The sequence below is a fragment of the Salvelinus alpinus genome, chromosome 4 (genome assembly GCF_045679555.1).
Source record: "Salvelinus alpinus chromosome 4, SLU_Salpinus.1, whole genome shotgun sequence".
NCBI lineage: Eukaryota > Metazoa > Chordata > Actinopteri > Salmoniformes > Salmonidae > Salvelinus > Salvelinus alpinus.
In genome coordinates this window covers 42,634,226-42,652,258 of record NC_092089.1, presented here as the reverse complement: position 1 = coordinate 42,652,258, position 18,033 = coordinate 42,634,226, and the positions used below count along the sequence as shown (strand labels likewise).

The 18,033-nt window shown below is 42.2% G+C and overlaps 1 protein-coding gene across 1 annotated transcript in view; it reads right to left on the bottom strand.

The window, feature by feature from the left end:
• Positions 1 to 17,610, bottom strand: part of LOC139572586 (G patch domain-containing protein 8-like) — a 51,172-nt gene extending 33,562 nt beyond the window's left edge. The window contains exon 1 of the mRNA XM_071395288.1: positions 17,488 to 17,610. Within this exon, the coding sequence (XP_071251389.1) occupies positions 17,488 to 17,610 (123 nt within the window). The remainder of the gene's footprint in view (positions 1 to 17,487) is intronic.
• Positions 17,611 to 18,033: the final 423 nt, after the last annotated feature.

Here is an 18,033-nt window from a genome sequence, read left to right as displayed (position 1 = left end):
TCTCTCGCTCTCTCTCGCTCTCTTGCTCTCTCGCTCTCTCTCCTCTCTCTTTAACTCCATCCTAATCTCCCTCCATTTCCATCCTCACCCCTTCTCTCCTTTTCTCCTGCTCTCTCCCCTCATTTTCTCTTATTTCACTCTTTCCTTTTTTTTCACCATCCTGTCTTTCAGCTTATCCCACTGTACAATAACATCATACTTTAACTCTCTGCTTCTCAAACTGACTGGTCTCTATCTGACCCTCTCTCTACTCACATCCCCTCATATACTCTAACCTCTACACTTCGCCACAGGCTGACTCACACTAATGCCTTTCTACCTCCATCCCCTCATCCTCTCTCTCTCTCTCTCTCTCTCTCTCCCTCGCTCAATTCTCTCTCTCCCTCTCTCAATTCTCCCTCTCTCAATTCTCTTTTTCTCTCTCTCTCGCTCTCCCTCCATATGCCTTTCTGTTCCGTTCTTCTGTATTTTATCATTGTTAATCAAACATTATTTTTGTCTCCTCTTTTCCACCATCTATAGCAGGGCTCTCCAACCCTGTTTCTGGTGACCTACTCTCCTGTAGGTTTTCTCTCTAACCCCAGTTGTAACTGACATGATTCAGTTTATCAGCCAGCTAATTATTGAATTCAGGTGCTCTGGATTAGGGTTGGCGTGAAAACCTACAGGACGGGAGCTCTCCAGGAACAGGGTTGTAGAGCCCTGATCTATAGCATTATTGTACTGAGTGGAACTATTGCGTCTTACATAAGGCCTTTCTAGTTGAACAGTCACAGACATATAGCAGCTACACAGAGAGGACATAAAGGACAGTTCCAGACAGACGAAGAACAGTACAACTGCTACAGTCAGATCCCAAAGAGAGATGGAGGGAGCGGACGGGTAGATGAAGGGAGGAACTGATGAATAAACGAGTGCCTGTTCGAAGCCCTTTCTACAGCTTCATGACTACGCACATGAATACCTGAACAGCAGTCTCTCTCTCTCTCTCTGAAGCCACACACAGCAAGTCCCTGGGACATGTCTTATATTCTTCTATTTGATCATATATCATACTCATCTCTCTCTCCTTTCTCTTTCCCTCTCTTTGTATGCTTTTTTATCTCATACGAAAGACCACGCAAAGCGCAGGACAAGACAGAAGTTCCTAGAAGACCATCATACCATCACACACACACAGACATACACACACACACACACACACACAGAACACTCACTACCATTTAAACAACTGTGTGCTCTCTCCTGTGACTCAATGTACTGTTTTGATCAGCTGCTCGGCTCTTTCTATGCTCTTTAAGGGCTTTGCATGATGTGTGTGTTGGGGGAGGGTACCTCTGCAGCTGCAACTAATGCTCTGAATTAGAGATTTTCTCTCTCTCTGCTTTAAGAAAACATCACAAACCAATTAAAGAGCGAGAGAGAGGGCGATGTTCGTGTATCCGCTTCTTTAAACTCCCACACAGCCTGTGTCCCCAAGGGTAGCCATAGCCACTTTCCCTCTTTATCCCTATTCTCTCCCTCCCTCCACCCTCACCCCTTTCACTCCCTCCCTCCTCACCCGCTCCGCTTCCATCCTCACCCCTTCTCTTCTTTTCTCCTGCTTCTCCCCTCATTTGATCTTATTTCACTCTTTCCCTCTCTTTCACCATCCAGTCTTTCAGCTCATCCCTCTGTACAATAATATAATACTTTAACTCTGCTTCTCAAACTGACTGGTCTCCTTTTGACCGTCTCTCTACACACATCGCCTCATACACTCTATCCCCTACACTTCTCCACAGGCTGGCTCAACTAACACCTTTCTACCTCCATCCCTTCATCCTCTCTCCCTCACTCTGTTTTTCTTGTTCATTACGTCTCTCCACTTTATGCCTAAATGCCATCTCCGGCATCAAACATCCTCATTTTACAGGAAAGTAACACGATTATGTGGAACATATTTCAATGCACGCACACAGGCAGGAACGCAGGCAGGCAGGCACGCACACACGCACACGCATACACACACTCCTGTTCTCTTTTCTCTGTGTCTGTAGTTGTGCATTAGTATGTATAGTGTGGAGTATAAGGTGAAGGGGTGATGTTTCTTAATAGGCCCAGATTTGTTCTGTCACATCAACACCCACATACAGCTTGGAGAGAGAGAGGGGGAGGGAGGGGGGAGAGGAGAGGGAGAAGGATTGAGAGAGGGGGAGGGAGGAAGGAAGGAGAAAGAGAGAGTGGGGAGAGGGGAGAGGGGGGAGAGAGAGAGAGAGAGAGAGAGAGAGAGAGAGAGAGAGAGAGGTGGGGGGTTGGGGGGGTGAGATCTTTGAGTGTGTCTCAGGAGGGAAATGTCCAGCAGTTCCCCCTCTCCCCCTCGACTCCATCTCTTCTCCCTCCCTTTCTCTCCCTCTCTCTCCTTCTCTCTCCTTCTCTCTCCCCCCCGCTCTCCTCCCTCTTTCTTTCTGTGATGAACTAACTGTAAAGAATCAGATTTCAAAGTGAAGGGATGATTGTATGGAAGGAAAGGTAGTCATGAGGCAACGGTAAGCTTGTGTGTGTGTGTGTCTAAGGTGAGATGAAAGGAGCTGAGATGGATTAGCTGTGAAGGGGATGTTAAGCGGTGTGTGAGTAGGTGTGTTTGTGTGTTTATGTGTAGAGGTGTGTTTTTAACCCTGGAGGAACAGGAAAAGAGAGGAAGTGAGGCGTTTAGCTATGAAGTAGGGCACTTTTAATCACAGGGCACGGAATCCTACATGACCTGCTATGCCATCCATTATTGATGCCTGCCGCAGCCAGACTGATGAATCATTCAGCCACTAGTTAGGCCTGGGAATTCTCCTCCTCTAAGGACGACGACACTCATCTCCATAAATCACACGCTTCTGTTACACACATACACACACACACACACACACACACACACACACACACACACACACACACACACACACACACACACACACACACACACACACACACACACACACACACACACACACACACACACACACACACACACACACACACACACACACATTCTCCATTAGCTGCTAAACTGAAGTGAACTTAAAACATGCATACTGTGGGTCTTTGTGTGTGTGTGTGTGTGTGTGTGTGTGTGTGTGTGTGTGTGTGTGTGTGTGTGTGTGTGTGTGTGTGTGTGTGTGTGTGTGTGTGTGTGTGTGTGTGTGTGTGTGTGTGTGTGTGTGTGTGTGTGTGTGTGTGTGTGTGTGTGTGTGAGTGAGTGTGAATAAGAGAGCGAGAGATCAGTGCACAGACGGATCCTGTAAAAGCATTAAGCCACATTGATTACCTGTTGTACTGGACAGCTAGAATCTAGAAGAAAAAGAAACGCACACCTATTTAGGCGAGGTGCTGGCTAGCGGAGTAGAAAACTTAAAAATAAAGGAGAGCCGCACACTCTAGGAGCTCAGATGCAAAAAAATGTTTATTTACCAACGTTTCGACAGGCAAGCTGTCTTCATCAGGGTACAATCACAGACACTGCGGGATGACTCGTTTATATAGTGTCAAGACACACAGGTGTCTGTAATCATGGCCAAGAGTGGCCTAATATCATTGGTTAATTTCTCAAATATTAAAATGGCATAGAAAGAGCAGCATACAATAAATACAAATGGATGGCATACGATCATAGACTCACTTAAGACCACACAAGCCTACAAACAACCACAATGGCAAAGTCACAACAATCACAAGAATGGCTTCAGAACAAAGTCCACGTTAAGACCGAAGGGAGCAAGGGTCTTTAAGTTAAAGATCCAGGCAGCCTCTTGTTTACACACTGCATAATCACACACAGACACAGATACCTACACATACACACACACACAGAAGCTTCCTACTTCTACAACAGTGAATGGGCACTAATAAGGTTTGAGTAACAGAGACGTTTGTCTTTGTGTATTTTTTTCATGTGCATCTGAAGCCTCTGTTTTGGATTTTCTATTTGACAGCGTTCTCTTCTCAGTAAACTTCTAATACAGCACAGATTCAGTACGCCATGGACTGACTAGAAAATCAATGCGTTACAAAGCAGAGACGTAGACAGAGAGAGAAATAGTGAGTCATAGAAAGGAAAAATAGGAAAGTAGAACTATGTTGATGCTACTTGCTCCTGGCCTCTGGGCTTGGAGACAATGGAAGACTGTGAAATGTTTAACGGGATACTTTCGGAGTTTGGCAACGAGGCCCTTTATCTACTTCCCAAGAGTCAGATGGGAAATGTATAAATACTCAAAATATGCACACACGACACACACACACCGCCTCCATACTTTTCATCTTTGGAGGGTTTCCCTTCCTGTCCTCCCTCCGTTCTTCTCTATTTAATGAGTAATCCAACACCGCAGGACATGGATATACCTCACATCCAGAGAAGACACACATACACACATTCACAACGTGGGCAATGGGCCTGCATACAAAACAACAAAACAACCCAGAGGCTCTTTGCAGTGGTGTGGGAAATACAGAGCTGTGTCCAAACTCTCTCTTCATTGTTAATGTGCCCCATATCGTCGGTTTATCTCTATTGTCTATCTCTGCTTTTGGTTGTCTACAGTATCTCTACTGTTCATCTCTACAGTCTATCTCTACTTTTCATCTCTACTGTCCATCTCTACTGTCCATCTCTATGTGTAATATCTATCTCTAATATACTGAACAAAAATAAAAACTCAACATGTTTCATGAGGTGAAATTAAAGATCCCAGGAATTGTTAATATGCACAAAAAGTTATTTCTCTCAAATGTGTACACTAATTTGTTTACACCCCTCTTAGTATTTCTCCTTTGCCAAGATAATCCATCCACCTGACAGGTGTGGCATATCAAGAAGCTGATCAAACTGCATGATCATTACACAGGTGCACCTTGTGCTGGGGACAATAAAAGGCCACTCTAAAATGTGCAGTTTTGTCACACAACACAATGCCACAGATGACTCAGGTTTTGAGGATGCGTGCAATTGGCGTACTGACTGCAGGAATGTCCACCAGAGCATAATTTCTCTACCATAAGCCGCCTCTAATGTCGTTTTAGAGAATTTGGCAGTACGTCCAACCGGCCTCACAACCCCAGACCAGGTGTAACCAGGCCAGCCCAGGACCTCCACATCCGGCTTCTTCACCTCCGGTATCGTCTGAGACCAGCCACCTGGACAGCTGATGAAACGGATGAGTATTTATGTCTGTAATAAAGAACTTTTGTGGGGAAAAACTCATTCTGATTTGCTGGGCCTGGGACCCCAGTGGGTGGGCGTTGCTCCCAAGTGACTGAGTCCCTGCCCAATCATGTGAAATATATAGATTAGATTGATTTCCTTATATGAACTGTAACTGAGTAAAAAATTTGAAATTATTGCATGTTGCGTTTATATTTTTGTTCAGTATATATCTATGTCAGACCTATGGCCCGTGTGTGTGTCTCTGAGTTGTTGGTATTGATGCACGGTGCTCTTTCAGGGTTATCTCTGACCTGGTCTCATACATCAACATGGAAATACAAACAGTAATTAAATCAAAACACTTTGATTTAATATAAACTACACACATACACGCGCGCGCGCGCGCGCGCACACACACACACACACACACACACACACACACACACACACACACACACACACACACACACACACACACACACACCACAAACATATGCACAAATACATGCACACATAGGGCTACAGTCATAAACACAAACACGTGCAGGTGTTTGTGTGTGTGTGTGTGTGTAGTTTATATTAAATCAAAGTGTTTTGATTTAATTACTGTTTGTATTTCCATGTATTTCCACACACACACACTCAAAGCAAACACAAACATGGCAGTAGCCTAGTGGTTAGAGCATTGGACTAGTAACTGGAAGATTGCAAGATCAAATCCCCAAGCTGACAAGGTAAAAATCTGTCATTCTGCCACTGAACAAGGCAGTTAACACACTGTTCCTAGGCTGTCATTGAAAATAAGAATTTGTTCTTAATTGACTTGCCTAGTTAAATAAAGGTTAAATAAAAACAGAGGATGGTCCAACCACTGATCAGTTGACCTGCTAAAAAATGTATGGGGCAGAGAGATGAAAGGAGAAAGGCAATATGGAGTGAGAGATGAGAGAACAGCTAGTGGCCAAAGAAAGAAAATTGGGAAAATAAAAAGTTGAGCTGGGGAAAAGGATGGAAAGGGGGAATGTACAAAGGAAACAAAGAGAGATGGAAGAAGAATGTGGTGTGTGAAGCTGAAAGGTATTTTCTTCTTGGAGAAAAGGGCAGTTTGACGTTTATTGTCATGAGTCTTGTCCTGAATAGGTCAGCTGCAAAGTCAAAATAGGCTTTTAGGTCTTAATTGAAGGTTAAAGTTAAGCATTGGGGTTAGCAGTGTGGTTAAGGTAAGGGTTAGGTTTAAAATCAGATGTTATGACTTTGTGCCTGTGCCAACTAGTGACTACTGTGCAACGATGCCTCCAGAACAAGATTCTTGGCGAAAAATAGAGAAGTTAGTAACAACACAAAACATGTTTTCAGAGATGAACCAGGGCAAAGCTCCCATATGAGAGAAACCTTGAAGAATGTTTTAACTTCTATCTATAAACCAATTATGCTCCTTCCATATTGATTTGTGGTTGTGAGTGCATTTTCTTAAAGGGAAATTTCACTGCTGCTCTATTTCACTATATATGTCCATTAGTATGTTATTAACATATCACATGTGTAGTAACATTTTTCAATTTCCTCATTACACACCAATACAAGTGTTTCTGCATCTCACTGGTAAAAACGGCCAGCAACATTTCCTGGTTGTAAGTAAACCACAATGTCCAGAATTCTTAGCGATTTTGGAGGTGTATCCAGTTGACGTGAGAAATATCTATGCTGGCAAAACATTTCAAAACATAACAATGTAATTAGCCAGATGCTATCTGGCGATGTGATTTGTAACTTTGCAAGCTAACGTTAGCTTTGTTAGGTTATGTTAGCTAACCATTAGCTAGCTAGCTAACTAACTATCACAGAGGCTAACATGGCTATCTGTTCTATTTAGAGCCCGATCCCATCAACATCTGCAGCGGCATCAAAATCAAGCTCAGCACCAGGGGCCGGATTCACAAAACATTACTTACAGAAAAGTTTCTTAATGAAAAAAAAAAAGGAAGTTCATAAGAGTTCATAAATGCAATTCCTCAAAATGTTCTTAGGAATTCGTAGTTTTCTTAGGAACTTGGTAAATATCTTCTTATGTGGCATTGACATTAGTGATGTGCTTGAAACCAATAAATAAGCCTATGTGACAGGGATGATTGGATTTTGTTATTTCGTTATTTTTCACACGTTATAGCCATCAGACTAGCTATATCAAAAAAAAAAAAATGGATAACCAAGAAAAGAGATTGAAGTGATGGTGGAGGAAATAGCAGCCAGGAAAAGGTTGCTGTTGGGGAGACTTGATAACTTCGGGGTCACTGCAGAGACCAAAAAGAGAAGATGGGCGAGAGTGGCCGAGTCTGTCTCTGCCGTTGGAGGTATGGCAAGGGACAGTGACGCCGTAAAAAAAAGTGGTCCGACACATCAAGTCGGCTGCTAAGAAGAAGGGAGCTGAGAGACCATTCATGTGGACCAGCTGGAGGAGGAGTCGTCCATCATAGAGATGGTGGTATAGGGACTGCGCGACCGGTAAGTTAGTTAGCTACGTTAGCTAGCTAACGTGTAAAGACATTATAGCCAAAATAGCTAACCACGTTAACTAAATTAGCCAAGTTCTTCTTTGCAAATTGACGAGATAGCGCTAGCTATTTAACACTTCTAGAATATTGTAATATATTGTTAATGACTAGCTAGCTAGATAACGCGTGTTTAATTTGTATTCTTGCTGTATTTAAATATCCGGTAGACAAACGGGGTCTGTGGCGCAAGAAAACGTTCATGGTTACAAAAGTATCCATTCGTCTCAAGAGAAGGGTTTAGCTGTCCTAAAGTTAAGTACATTTCCAAGAAGAAATCCTAAAGCATTATTTTCAATTATTTTCCATTTCTTCTTAACTTTTTTCTTAGGAAGAAACTTAGAAAAAACCTTAAGAACATTTCCAATATTGAGGAATAGCAACTTTGCTTAACTTTCTTCTTATTAAGTCTATAGTGAAGGAAAAAAATGCAGTTTTGTGAATCCGGCCCAAGGAATCTTCTAAAATCGACTAAATATTTCCATGACTCCATGATGAGCAAATAAATAAACTGTAGCTAAGCACAAACATGATCCATGTCTTGTTGTCATAGTTGGTGTGTTTACAAGTAGGCTACAACTTCTCTGTATTATGGAGACATAGTTGATTGTTCATGCAAGGCTTGAAGTCTACATTGGAAAACATAGGTATTAGTAAAGAGGGGATGGTGTGGGTGACTGACTTGTGTCTGTTGGGGCTGGGTATTGTGTGAAGGTTAGTATGCATGATCTATTGACATGAACGGGGTGGGTGGATGTAGTATCTTGTTTGAGTGTGTATTGATGGTGACAAAGTAGTAAAATGTTGCCTAATCACTGACTACTGTGTGTCCTACACACTTATCCTGTTGCTGCTGCTGATGATGGCCTTGACATCAGCTTTAGTAGTACAGCGCCTGTAGACCCAAGATCAACATCATCTGACTTTGAAACAAGCCAGGACAGCCAAAGGTATTTATGAAAGCACAATACCCTCTTTAGAAAACAAAATCACCAATACACTAAGCTGTCTACAAGACAAGTGCTCTTCAAACTTTTCACACCCTCACAGTCAGTTCTTTGGCATGGGGTAAAGGGGCTGTTCGTATACTCTTCATTCTATTCCCTTTTGTTGGTAGTGCTTGTCTACTCAACAGCACAACTGTACGTGCTCATACACAACAAACTAGACTGTCTACAAGTCAAGCCCCCCTCAAACTTTTTTCATCTTTGCTAACAGCCCAACTCAATTCCCCATTATTGACTCTGAGTGTAACAAAACACATACCACTCTACAGTGCCCTTTTGTTTACAGATGAACACGGTTCATTGTATGGTTACACATCCTCATAATCAATCTTCATGTTTTACACATCTTCATGATCAGTCTTCATGCCTTTCTAAGAGACTTGCAGTAGAAACAAATCTTCTGCAAGAGGTCGAAGCAGTGGGTGGTTAAGAAAGTGTACGAGAGGGCACATGGCTGTGGAGTGCAGAAAGAGGCAGACGGTTGTCTACAAGGAGCCAGAGTCACAGCTCCACAAAACATCTCTGCCAACATCACCACAGCGAGAAAGCCTGCTAAACCAGCTGCCATTACCCAACACAAGAAGAGGTTCACCAGCTGAAGAACATTCAGGAACCTGCCTGGAACATTCAACCAACACAACATCCATATTTAGTTTGACTGATTTTGTAATATAATATGTAAATGCCTAGTATGCTCACAACTGCATTGTGGTATAGATATTGCTAGCTGTTGTACATATTTACAGTGCCTTCGGAAAGTATTCAGACCCCTTGACTTTTTCCACATTTTGTTTACGTTACAGCCTTATTCTAAAATGGATTAAAGAAAACATTCTCCTCAGCAATCTACACACAAAACCCCATAATGACAAAGTGAAAACAGATTTTTAGAGATTTTAGAAAATGTATAAAAAATAAAAAACAGATACCTTATTTACATAAGTATTCAGACACTTTTCTATGAGACTCAAAATTGAGCTCAGGTGCATCCTGTTTCCATTGATCATCCTTGAGATGTTTCTACAACTTGATTGGAGTTCGCCTTTGGTAAATTCAATTGATTGGACATGATTGGGAAAGGCACACACCTGTCTATGTAAGGTCCCACAATTGACAGTGCATGTCAGAGCAAAAAACAAGCCATGAGGTCGAAACAAGAGTCCGTAGAACTTCGAGACAGGATTGTGTTGAGGCACAGATCCGGGGAAGGGTACCAAACATTTCTGCAGCATTGAAGGTCCCCAAGAACACAGTGGCTTCCATCATTCTTAAATGTAAGAAGTTTGGAACCACCAAGACTTTTCTTCGATCTGAGCAATCGGGGGAGAAGGGCCTTGGTCAGGGAGGTCACTCTGACAGAGCTCTAGAGTTCCTCTGTGGAGATGGGAGAACCTTCCAGAAGGACAATAATCTCTACAGCACTCCACCAATCAGGCCTTTATGGTAGAGTGGCTAGATGGAAGCCACTCCTCAGTAAAAGGCACATGACAGCCCGCTATGAGTTTACCAAAAGGCACATAAAGGACTCTCAGACCATGAGAAACAAGATTCTCTGGTCTGATGAAACCAAGATTTTACTATTTGGCCTGAATGCCAAGCATCACATCTGGAGAAAACCAGACACCATTCCTACAGTGAAGCATGGTGGTGGCAGCAACATGCTCTGGGGATGTTTTTCAGCGGCAGGGACTGGGAGACTAGTCAGGTTTGAAGGAAAGATGAACGGAGCAGAGTACAGAGATCCTTGATGAAAACCTGCTCCAGAGTGCTCAGGACCTCAGACTAGGCCGATGGTTCACCTTCCAACAGGACAACAACCCTAAGCACACAGCCAAGACAACGCAGGAGTAGCTTCGGGACGAGTCTCTGAATGTCCTTGAGTGGCCCAGCCAGAGCCTGGACTCGCTGTGCAGCAACGCTCCCCATCTAACCTGACAGAGCTTTATAGGATCTGCAGAGAAGAATGGGAGAGGCTCCCCAAATACCGATGTGCCAAGCTTGTAGTGTCATACCCAAGAAGACTCGAGGCTGTAAACACTGCCAAAGGTGCTTCAAAGAAGTACTGAGTAAAGGGTCTGAATACTTATGTAAATGTGATATTTCAGTGATTTATTTTTTATAAATTTGCAGAAATGTCAACTTGTTTTGCTTGGTCATTATGGGGTATTGTGTGTAGATTGATGAGGAAGAAAAATATTTCATCAATTTTAGAATAAGGCTGTAACGTAACAAAATGGGGGGGAAAGTCAAAGGGTCTGAATACTTTCCGAGTGCACTGTATATAATGATGTTTTATATAATATTTTTTACAAGTGCACTGACAAATGACTAAACGATTACAGCTGCATCAGAAACCAATAAAGTGCTGATGACAACTGCTGGATCAATTCAATGTGATATTCTTGAAATATAGTTGGATAAACTAGCTTTAAGCTTACTGCTAAAACAAGTAACGCAGGGAGTTGGTGTATCATTTAAACTTTAATTTGATGGCAAGTAAACATGTTTCAGTAAAATAGTCAATTAGTCTATCAATATAGCAAATGAGTAGACATGGCTTGTATTCAAAACGTTTATTTTTCTCATGGTGAGTTTACACAGCAGTATAAAGGAACAGTTGACATAATGCATATGGAATCATGTAGTAACCAATAGTGTTAAACAAATCCAAATATATTTAATATTTGAAATTCTTCAAAGTAGCCACGTTTTGCCTTGACAGCTTTGCACACTCTTGGCATACTCTCAACCAGAAAATAATCAAAATAAAGAAAACTTTGGAATGAGTAGGTTTGTCCAAACTTTTGACTGGTACTGTATGTACCGTAGAAGAAATATATACTACTAAAGCTTATAATAAATCCTACACCATTTGTGAGGGAATATTTGCATATGGTGTTTTTGTGAGGTGTAGTGAGGTGTTCTGAGTAACTTTGATAAGAGGGGATATTGTCGTTATGAGACCTTTCACATCTCTTAACTTCGGGATCAGTGTCCCTTCCACGGGACGGTTGAGCTAATGCAGGCTAATGTGATTAGCATGGGGTTGTAAGTAACAAGAACATTTCCCAGGACATAGACATATCTGATATTGGCAGAAAGCTTAAATTCTTGTTAATCTTACTACACTGTCCAATTTACAGTAGCTATTACAGTGAAAGAATACCATGCTATTGTTTGAGGAGAGTGCACAATTTTGAACATAAAAAGTTATTAATAAACAAATTTGTCATATTTGGGCAGTCTTGATACAACATTTTGAACAGAAATGCAATGGTTCACTGGATCAGTCTAAAAGTTGCACATACACTGCTGCCATCTAGTGGCCAACATGTATATTGCACCTGGGCTGTAATTATACATTATGGCCTTTCTCTTGCATTTCAAAGATACAAAAGAACAGTTGTTTTTTTCTTTGTATTATCTTTTATCAGATCTATGGTGGGTTATTCTCCTACATTCATTTCACATTTCCACAAACTTCAAAGTGTTTCCTTTCAAATGGTACCAAGAATATGCATATCCTTGCTTCAGGGCCTGAGCTAGAGGCAGTTCGATTTGGGTATGTCATTTCAGGCGAAAATTGAAAAAAAGGGGCGGATCCTTTTAAGAGTCATCAACTTTTTTTGTATCCAAGCGGTATTGTCTGTGAGAGGAAGAAGTAAACACTATTAGACAAGCATGGGCAATCGTTGTGTACTGTCTGTATTCCTACTGTAGCAGCATTGTGTAGAATAGGAGAAATCTCAGACACACGTCAGCCAGCTACAACACACAGGTATAGTTACTCCAAGACTAATAGTCATAAAGTCATAAAGTCTGTATGTTCCTATGTAAAATAACAACAACAAAATTATTCTCCAGCTCTTCTTGGAAAAAGGATTCATCAGAAGCAGCCATTATAGCTAATTTTTTAGCAATCTCGGATAGACAGTGCACGGTAGCATATCTCCCATGAACCTGTAAACGTACAGAGGGTGGGAACAAGGAAGTAGGGCTCCCGTTGGCTGTAATCTTTAAAAAGCCAGGGAAAATTAGTCAACCTAGATATCCAGCAATGTCCTGGCAGTTAGGAACATAGTTGAGACAAGTCCAATGGCTCTATTGAACAAGGACAAACATATCTACTCGCAGCTAGTGTGATCGTGCAGTCGGCAAAACACAAAGTCCACAAAAATTGCTACAAAACATGAATGTACTCATTTTTAGATCAGACAGCAGGCTCAATCATCCAAGGACGTCATTGTTTGAACTCTCCCGGTGCAAAAATTTCAAAAAATACCACTATAGTGCATAATTATGTCTGAAACACCCTCATCACTCGTAATTATGTAGGGAGACTGGAAAAACACCCCAGCGGTGACATTTCCCTTTAAGATCTCTCCCTCCCTCTTCACATATATCTCTCTCACTCTTTCTTTCTATGTGATTAGCTAGAATGGGGCTCCAGATGGTTAGTAATTATCAAATTCTCCAATCACTTGGGTGTGTGTGTTAATAATTATCAAACGTGCAGATCAGTAATGACCATAAAGGCAAACAGCTGCCTCTAATCCGCAGGGAGAGAGGTGGGCAACCTGAGAGAGAGTTAGTGTGTGTGTGTTCGGGACTTCATTATTACAACTCCATATAGGCACTCAATCACCAGAGTAGACTGAATGTGCATCTGGATCAGAATGTCCTTTAGTCTGAGTTTAGCTTTCAGTGCCCAGACTGTATTTTTCTCCCTGTGTGTATGTGTGTGTGTGTGTGTGCGTGCGTGCCTGCCTGCTTGCCTGTGTGGTCCTGTTGCATGGGCACAGTGTTGATATTACACTTGCATTTATCAACCGAAGGCGATGCAATTAACCGTAATGAATTCATTAGTCTGCCCAAATCAAATATTAACAATGACTGAACTGAATGTCAAACTCTGTCAAATGTAATTATCTGTAATTATCTGAGTCAGAGAATCACACATTCATACCTCTTTCTCTCCCTCCGTCCCCTTTTTCTCCGCCTTCTCTTCACGCAAATGACGGGGATCTGGGCCTGTTCCCGGGAAACCAGTATGTCATTCATATCGGGCTCGTCGGACTCGTTAAAGGAAAAAAAGGATTCTGCCAGTTCGTGGTGAGTAATCGCAGTCCTGATGTCCAGAAGTTATTTTCGGTCATAAGAGACGGTAGCAGCAGCATTAAGTTAAAAAATAAGTTACAAACAACGCAAGGACACAAACAAAAAAACACAGTTGGATAGGAACACGTAAAATGTTAAAACTGTTTGTGTGTGTATCTGTGTATGTGTGTGATTTCTAGTTACAGTATCTATTCCACTGGTCTGCTTTGATGTACAGGTATATTTCTCTTCTATGTTAGACATCAGATGAAACACCAGTAACGATATAGCACAGTATAACACACACACACACATATTTTCTGCATACCAGTAATAGGCTGAAACAGCAGAACTGTGACTGTGTCTGAAAGTTTACCAGCGGCAGTTTGGTATTCAGCACAATACGTGCCAGGAGGTGCCAGTCTGAAATGCTTTCGGTGGGACCAAATGGTGTGTGGGTGCATTTGTTTGTGTGTGTGTGTGTGTGTGTGTGTGTGTGTGTGTGTGTGTGTGTGTGTGTGTGTGTGACCCTGCTCCACCACATCAGTGTTAGACTGGTTCAGTGCTGACCACCACAAAGTGTTCTACTGATCACCACTAATGTCCTCCTACAGCACTGTTCGGACCCCTGGTGACTAACTGGCTATAAGCAAGTCAATATTGGACACTTGCCATATAAGTGACGGGAGCCGATATGGCGGTGTGCTGCTATAGTAATCCAATAGTGCACCGGTTCCAATTGGCTCATTCATCCTCCCTCCTCTCCCCTGTAACTACTCCCCAGGTCATAGATATATTACTGAAAACTCACCTGGTAAAATAAACTGTCTAAATGCTGAAATGCAGTCGAAATAACCACATCAGGCCACTTTAAGGCAATGAACTAAATGGGTACTGTGTTGTGCTGAGAGAGAGAGAGAGAGAGTGAGGGGGGGGGGGGAGAGAGAGAGAGAGAGAGAAAAGAGCTGCAGGGGTAAGGAGTCCCTTGCCTTGAGAGGTATAGAGAATTCCTCTCTCTAATTCCCCCTCTTCTTTCTCCTACTCTCTTTACTTCCTCTCTCCTCACTCCCCCTCTTCCCCCGCTGCTCTTAAACCCTCAGGCCTCAGATAACTATAGGAAAGTAAGCTTTGTAGTGGTAATGAAGGTTGGAACAATGACACACCAGTGATGATGCTACAGGAGCGCTGTACTAATGATGATAATAATGTATATATGGAAACACAACTTAGATACGGCCTCAGGACTCCACTTCACAAGTTGGTTCAACTGTTAAAGACTTTGTTAAAGACTTGTTCAAGAACGACAAGACTCCACGCACTGCATAGTTTGTTAACTAAACTTTACATCACACACACATACACACACACACATTATTAAAATAATTAAAATAACCAATTCATCATCAAGCTTGGATTATTTGAATCAGCTATGTAGTGCTAGGGCGGGACCCAAAACATGCAGGAAATTTTGTTGCAGTGTCATGTACACATTTAATTGGCATTAAGGAAAGGTTAGGAGGATACTCTGAAAGGTTAGGGATTGAACGTTATTTAAATTGAGGATACCTGGAGGTAATCGGGCCTCTTTGAAATGAAAATGGATGGCCCCCTCCCTTAGGAAATATTTTTACCTTGCCCTGCCAGAGCGTTTGAATAAAATACATGAAAGTTTATTATTCTACAGTAGCCTACACCTGTCAATCAACTGATCAATTGTTTAAAGCTGTAAATGACTATTGTAGCTGGATACGGCTGATTTTTAATGGAATATCTACATAGGTGTACAGAGGCCCATTATCAGCAACCATCACTCCTGTGTTCTAATGGCACGTTGTGTTAGCTAATCCAAGTTTATAATTTTAAAAGGAAATTTGATCATTAGAAAACCCTTTTTCAATTATGTTAGCACAGCTGAAAACTGTTGTGCTGATTAAAGAAGCAATTACAACTGGCCTTCTTTAGACTAGTTGAGTATCTGGAGCATCAGCATTTGTGAGTTCGATTACTGGCTCAAAACGTCCAGAAACAAATAATTTTCTTCTGAAACTCGTCAGTCTATTCTTGTTCTGAGAAATTAAGGCTATTCCATGCGAGAAATTGCCAATAAACTGACAACGCTGTGTACTACTCCCTTTACAGAACAGCGCAAACGGGCTCTAACAAGAATAGAAAGAGGAGTGGGATGCCCCTGTGCACAACTGAGCAAGAGGACAAGTACATTAGAGTGTCTAGTTTGAGAAACAGATGCCTCACAAGTCCTCAACGGGCAGCTTCATTAAATAGTACCCGCAAAACACCAGTTTCAACGTCAACGGTGAAGAGGCGACTCCGAATTGCTGGCCGTCTAGGCAGAGTTGCAAAGAAAATCCGGATCTCAGACTGGCCAATAAAAATAAAAGATTAAGATGGGCAAAAGAACACACTGGATAGAGGAACTCTGCTTAGAAGGCCAATGGAGATATTTACAGGGAGTACCATACAGCCCAGGCCGGATTATCCAACCATTTGGATCAGTTCTGGGTCTATTCTCACAGAGTACAAGATCCAGAAAGGTACATTAGCAGGTTACTCATATGGTGTATTTTGATCACACCATCGCACGCACTCTCTCTCATTCCCCAGCCAGGGGCGCATTCATTACAGAAACTGTTTGCCGTTTATAACCAAACAGAGCAAAAGAAGAGTTTCTATTGAACAAATTCAGGTAGGTCCCTTCTCGTTTCGTTAACTTCCGTTTAAGAAATATTTTGAATAATGAATGCAGAATAATGAATGCACCCCAGCTCTTTAGGCTTCTGTATTTTACATTCAGCAAGCTGTAGTAGTAAATAAAATGCTTGACATAAGTGTACAACAACGTATTGTAGGCCTAGTCTAGCTTTTCCTGGGACTCCAAGAGCTAAAGAGGAATTTTTATGAATAATAATGCAAGCCTATAGGCCTCCCCAAGGAATATACACAGTGAAATATTTTTTTACTAATCAGATTTATATGAATTAACAGGCAGCCTAGGATAAACATATCACTCAAAAAGAAAAGGAGAACAACTCGTAGGCATCCAGATAGTCCAGCCATCCACATGGACAGATATCCTCTCCATTCTGTAGCATCTCCTCCAACACCAGATTTCATCTATTTACTTTAGATCTCTTCCGACTTCAGATTAAGAACGGTCATCAAACTCTGAATTCAAAGTCGGAAACGATTTTATTCGCCAGATACTCTACACGCCCACGTTCTGGATACGCCAAACAGAAAGAGGGACTGATCGAACAGCCAATGGAAAGGCAAACGCTAAATGCCCACACAGGTGGGCTAAGCGAGGAGAATGAGAGAGAGAGAGCAGGGTTGTACACTAAAGTTACACATAGTCGTACATACATTCAAAATTCTGACAAATGCTTACATTTAATCGTTTACAAATGACATGACCCTCCCCTGGATGAAACAATAAATACTAAACACTCCAGCTGACTGAAACTGAAAAAGCATGACCCTCCCCCATTTTCCTCCAGGTAACAATTGCCTGAATTTCGATTGATCCCTTAGAATGATAATCTGCCAGCACCACCATGTGTAGAGAAATACAGTTCCACCTGAGCACCAAAGTCTCTTAGCAGGCTTGGCATTTTACACATAAACACACACACAGGTACATTACCGGTGATTGGCTGGAGGCCGTGCGACAGAGCGGCCCCCTGAAGACACCCTTTACACGCCGGAAGTGGCCGTTGCTCAGGTGTGTGGAGCTGATGACCAGGTAATAGCACGTACTGCACGACATCCGACCTCGTGGGGCCGCAATCCCCCATGCGCAGGGGTCTTGAGTGTGTGCGGACGTCGGTCGGTCCGGTTTACCGGACTCTTCACCAGGTGAAGCAGAGAGTCAAGTGTCCCTCCTCTCAGTCCGAGTCCGACCTAGGTCGAGGGGAGGATATTCAGCTACTCCTCAGGGAAAATGGAACTTCAATAAAAAGTGTTTCTTCTTTATTATTAAATTAATTATTCAGGCTGCTTATAGAAGGAAGCATGAGTAACGCACTGAGGGTCGGTTAAATAGTCAGGGCGGTAGGATATGTAGCCTGTTGATGCCCGTGGTTGCCATGCCAATGTTCTAGTAAAATTATAAATCTAGCTCCTGGTACAGAATAGTTAATATTTCTTTCTCTCTTTCCTTCTTACCTTTCCCCTCTCTCGACTATCCCTC